This window comes from Pteropus vampyrus, unplaced genomic scaffold, assembly GCF_000151845.1.
Source record: "Pteropus vampyrus isolate Shadow unplaced genomic scaffold, Pvam_2.0 Scaffold25, whole genome shotgun sequence".
Taxonomy (NCBI): domain Eukaryota; kingdom Metazoa; phylum Chordata; class Mammalia; order Chiroptera; family Pteropodidae; genus Pteropus; species Pteropus vampyrus.
The window spans coordinates 3,502,650-3,508,315 of NW_011888806.1; the positions used below are offsets into that span (position 1 = coordinate 3,502,650).

At 31.3% G+C, this 5,666-nt stretch overlaps 1 protein-coding gene across 6 annotated transcripts in view; it reads right to left on the reverse strand.

The window, feature by feature from the left end:
• Window positions 1–366: 366 nt before the first annotated feature.
• The window catches only part of PDLIM5 (PDZ and LIM domain 5), a 192,875-nt gene continuing 187,575 nt past the window's right edge, over window positions 367–5,666 (reverse strand). For all 6 annotated transcript variants that reach the window (XM_011356275.2, XM_011356276.2, XM_011356274.2 and 3 more), the window contains 2 exons: window positions 4,955–5,070; window positions 367–3,564 (listed from right to left, as the gene is read on the reverse strand). In XM_011356275.2, the coding sequence (XP_011354577.1) occupies window positions 3,475–3,564; window positions 4,955–5,070 (206 nt within the window). In that variant the 3' untranslated portion in view covers window positions 367–3,474. The remainder of the gene's footprint in view (window positions 3,565–4,954; window positions 5,071–5,666) is intronic.

Sequence of the window (5,666 nt, forward strand, 5' to 3'; positions counted from 1 at the left end):
AATATAGATGATGACTTAAGTCGTTTGAATACGATATATAATACAATATAACGCTTGATACAACAGGATACTCCTGCCATAAATAATTTCAATAATGAAAATTTTTAAGAGACAATAGAGGTTATTCATCAATTCACAAACATTTGTATGTACACTATATGCGGAGAATAAAAACGGATTAAAGTAGAATAAATGTGACCATATTTCCAAATGTTTTATTTCTGGACATTTTGATAGGCAAATAGCATAAGAAAGAGATTCTCCTGAGAATTAATACACCTCTTCCTGTTCTGTGAACTCAGTTTTTTCCCACGATAACTTACTAGAAACCACTTGCCACCCCAAAAGAAAAACCAAGAGAGCTTGTCTACATCACTGCAGCCATTTATTTATTATGTGCTCATTCAGGTATTACTATACTGATTACACTTCTCACATGGCTTTTAATTAGAAAATACATCCAAAAGCAAAAGCAAAACAGCATAGACGTATATAAAATTAAAAACGTAAAGAAACAGAAAGTAGAGATTAATAGATAAGGCAAATGATACATTGAGAATTCAAACCCAATACCTTAAAACATTAGGGGATGAAGAGTGACAAACGGAAGCCACGTTAGATCTGTGTGAAATTATTCAGTATGTTTTCCCTTCCCTATGTCTGAAAAGCCTCTCCTTTGAATCATCACAAAAATGTTAACATACTACGAGATTCGGAGGCCGAGGAATTATTTTCTATAAAAGTGGTCCTAATATAGTACCCCTTGAAAATGGTATCATTAACACATTTTGTCGTAGGTAATTTTTAAACATAACGCTGCACTAATAATTTGAAGATTAAAACTATTTGTCTTAATACTGACCAGACAATTAAGTTTTAGTTTTAGATTCTTAATGTAACCTGAATCAATAGAAATGTGTAAGCTACTATAAGCATAAGCACAGAAGACCAGTTTTAGGCTGCTACTATGGCGGGCAACGTTCTGTCCTTGTAAGTCTAGAGAAATATGAACCTATCACTAGCATTTTGAAACAGGGAAATCCAAATAAGGGATGTTTTAAAGTTATGTACTATGATTTTAATCTATATTATGCTAAGTACAGCATTTCAAAATATACATCTAAAGAGACTAAAAGTAAATGCTCTACAGTAAAGACGTAATAATTTAAAAAATGCTACTGACACAGAATATTTATAATCAGAAAAATAAATATTCAGGGAGCTCGCCAGAAGAATAAAGTGCTCTGCCAGTTATTAAAAGATTAATGCTGGTATGTTAAATATGGCATTCCCCACTGGAAAATAGAGATTCTTCTGGGTTATGATCAATATTTATTTCACAGGATTAACTGTTTTAGTTATAGATATAAAGCTCTGCCACAGAAGAGAAGGACAAAGCACAAAGACAGAATGATAAATTAGGATGTAATGTTACCTTTTTAGAGATAAAATTTAGAGAAATGCAACATTATGCTCCATGAATAATATGCAGAAAGAAAAGTCTATAAAAATGATATTGTTAATATAACTTTATAAGAAACCCAGGTCAAATAAAATTCTTTGAAGGAACTACCACTGACTTACCAAATACAATTTTTGTATATAATCCATAAATGCAAAACTAAATAACAACAAAAAAAACTTCTACCACATCAAAACAAAACCACCAACTTATTTTATGCTGTGTGAAGCAAAAGGCTGACATCAAGATATGTGACAAGGCACATTAGCCAGCATGTCTTCTATAGGTAGTTTCAGCAGCAATGAAAAATAATGCATGATTCAGTTACAGCACTTAAAAAACAAAAAACAAAACAAAAAAACTTCCTGCCTCCCTGCAAGATGCAAGGTGAGGAGGTGGTTTGGGGTTACTATAAGTGAAGTATTCAGTTTGCCACTTTGTGTCATCCTTCTCATTCTTTTATCCCCAGTTAATTATTATCTGTATATAATTTAAATCTGCTAGACCATATATTAACAACTTTCAGGACAGATGCCTTGAAAAGTTCTTAGGGAGGTTAAACAAATATTGTAGCTTAAAACCTCCCTCTATAACAAACATGTACACAATGGAAGTGAAGTAATTAGTAAGTGATGATGGGGCAGGAAGGACTTGGGGTTCGGCCTCAACTTTAAAAGCATCTTGCTCCAAATGAATTTAAATTATAACTTAGTGGGATCATGGGCTTTCATCATATCTGAAAACAAAGAGAAAAACTATCAAATGCCATAATTGCTTTTCTCACTGGGCAAATATCAATAGGATCTACAATTTTACCACAATTGTTTCTCTGTCTTCATGTGGTATCCACATAATTTTCCCCAAATGAAGAAAACAAATAATGGGCTAGTCTGAGTAATTAATCATATGCCCTCCTATACTACCAAACCTCTGTGAATAAAAGTTTCCAAACTTCATGATCACCTTTAGAAGTGGTTCATTTATTACTGAAAGAGAATGATCAAAAGAAAAAAACAATCTAGATTTTATCACATCCCCAAGCCAATCTTTTATTTTTCTAATGTAGAATTAAAGAAAAAAATACTCTGCAAAGAGAGTTCTCAAACCTTCACATGTCAGTAGTACAACTCTGAAACCGATTCATGATCTGAATTGGGGAGGAGAATATTTTGGATACAACCACATTCTTTCCTACTTATTCTCTTTATATAGAGAGAAAACTGTCACAGTCCAAAGTTATCCAATTAGCTCTTTACCTCAGCATGAAGGAGCGGGGGTAAAAAGAGTTCGACTGATATAGGCGATAAAACATACACAATGAATAGGAATGGCCATATTTTAATAAAAGGCAAAAATTTGAGATTTATAAGCCATAGGGTAGGTAGCTTTTGAAAGGGATGAAGAAAAATATAGCATCTCTTATTGGCATGATGCATTTTGATGAAAAATCTCATTGATCTTTCCTACTGGAATGATAGATTGTAAGACAAAAAAAATGTACACAGTTTGTAAAAATTGACACCTACTGATAAAATGCTCTGTTTAAACTCCTATTTACTGTTTTAAAGATAAACATTATTCTTAAAAAAAATACAATGTTTCATTTAATGATAAAAGTATAAGGCACTTTCATTGCCTTTTACAGATTTACTCATAACAAGGAAAGAAACCATAATTATTTCAGCACAGAGGTTTGAGTTTTTCTAAAATTTAATTCTTTGCTAATTTATTCTAAGATGAATTTAATAGTCAACCAGGAAATTGATTTTTATGAAAGTTATTTTATGGGCAGAAAATACAGGGAAAAAAGTAATAATAAATGCCAAACTGTCTCTTTACGTTATGAAGCCAAATATTTCTTCAAAGACTCGGTTTTTAAAGCTGGAATTTATCCCTTCAGGGCCACTATTATTTTTCAAACTCCATATAAATATTAAATCTAAAAATTAATTGGTAATTTTAATTCTCCTCTTTCTTTACAAATTTCTTCTCTTCTCCTGAACTGTTGACTTTCAAAAATTCACAGCATGAGCATGTTTCTTGCAAAGAGGCTTGTCCTTCTTGGAGAAAAAGGTCTGACCTTCCAAACTTTCACAACATACCTGAAAAAGAAAGCGTTGTATAAGAGAATATCATTATTTTATCAAGTATGTAAGGAGGGAAAACTGAATTTTAACCCAATGGATAACATGACAAAACACTCAAGTTGGTTGTGTTAGATACGCTGACTGACATTTCATAATTACTACATTTCATGTAATCTTTCAAAGGCAATGAAGAATAACTTTTTCCTGGAATGCATTCTAATTTATTTAAATCACTGACAATTATTTATCTTCATTGGCAGTTAAGCACTTAGCCCTAACAAAAAATTAACACATAAAGAAGTCACATTAAATATAGTTTCTCTTCCCAAATTCTAATCAATGCTTTTAATCTGTGTCCTGTTGCAGAGAACCAAAGCATTCAATAAGAAAGCTCAACACAACTGCTTTGCCAAACATTTCCAAGCCTCCAAATACCCAGGCACAGAGTACCTGAGCATTTTTCCTAATGCATTTCTCTGTTTCTTGAAGTGAAACTCTGGTCAACATCTGGCTACTGGATAATTAGACAGTCAGTTAACTAATCACATTTCCTATTGCCTTTGTTCATTACAATGTTCGTGAGCAGCTCTACCAGAGAACAGAAGAAAACTAATCTGCTAAAGGTTTTTTTTTTTTAATATAGATTTTCTGAACTCTAAGAGATGGATGAGGTAAACTAGACAGGACTCAATGGTAACATTTCGAAAAATCATTCGACTTCAATTAATATGACTTTTCTCCCTTCATACAATGGGTATTGAAAACTATTAGATATATTGAACCTAATTTAAAAAAAAAATCAAACATCTGAACAGAGTACCTTTACTGAATATTTGCTTTCTAAATTAAAAAGTGTATATATATCTTAGGTTAATGTTAATCTCTGAATCTATACTCATCAAAAATAAAATTAAAAATATTAAATTATCAAATGCAATAAATTTATTACTACATGTTTATTATAGTCTCAAAAATAAAATAATATTCACAGACTATTGTTAAGGAAGGAAACAAATCAACATATAGTTTATGTCCACTGTTAATTCAATAATAGATTTTTATAATAATTTTTCTATTTTAAGTAACTTTGTTTCCAATAATTACTCAAATGCTACAATAAAAGTTATTTTTTAAAAAAGTAAAGGCCTCTTACTGTTTTAATAAATGTAGAGCTTCTCCTTATAAACAAAAATGTATCAAAAATAGGATTGTCTCTAAAGAAGCAAGCATCTTATTGTGCCAAATAATTTTTTAGTGCCAAAAATTATAATAAACAACTTTCAAAATCACTGTAAAAATATTTTTAGATTTGAAGGACTAAAAGATACAAGAACTATTATTTTCATTTAGGGCTTAGGCTAGAATTGGCCACATGCGCTCCTTTAATTCAGAAATAAATACTTACTGAGCATACGAAGCAAGTGTCATGCCAGGTATAGCCCAGAGCCTCCAGAAACATGTCGCCAGCTTCTATGGGAAATTCACATCCACGGCATATAGTACCAAAGAGGGCATAATAATCTGTATTGTGGACAGGAGACATAATTTTAACATGACAAAGCTTTAGAATGATAAAGTTACTAAAATTGGAAAATTTTCAGATGGCATAGTATTTGGCTTGAGATATATGTAAAGCGTTGTTTCTCATTATCCTTGGTAAATGTTATTTACACAGTTTAACATCCTTTATTATATTTTTCCATGTAACATTTTTCATTTCTCTCCGACTACTTTGATGAATAAAATACGAATAAAAAAGAACACATAAGTTATCAACTGACATGACTGTTTCAATAAAATATAAAAGAACTTCCAATAACAAGCAACAATAAGACAATGAACTTAAATCAAGAAGAAGTACCTGGTATTAGCAAAATTTACAGCATATCTGACTAACGTAAGAAAGAAAAAGATGCCATAGGAAACTTGCGTGAATAAGTGCCATGACTGAGTTTTCTCCCTGGACAACCATATTAGCCACTATTTCTTTTGCTGTATTTTCCTTTCAATTTTATGACTTTATATTTAAAATCATGAGCCAGAGAACACCATTTATTTGACACAGATTGTAGTTATAAAATACTAACAGGATTTCCTTGGGAAGAAAGTGGTTTGAT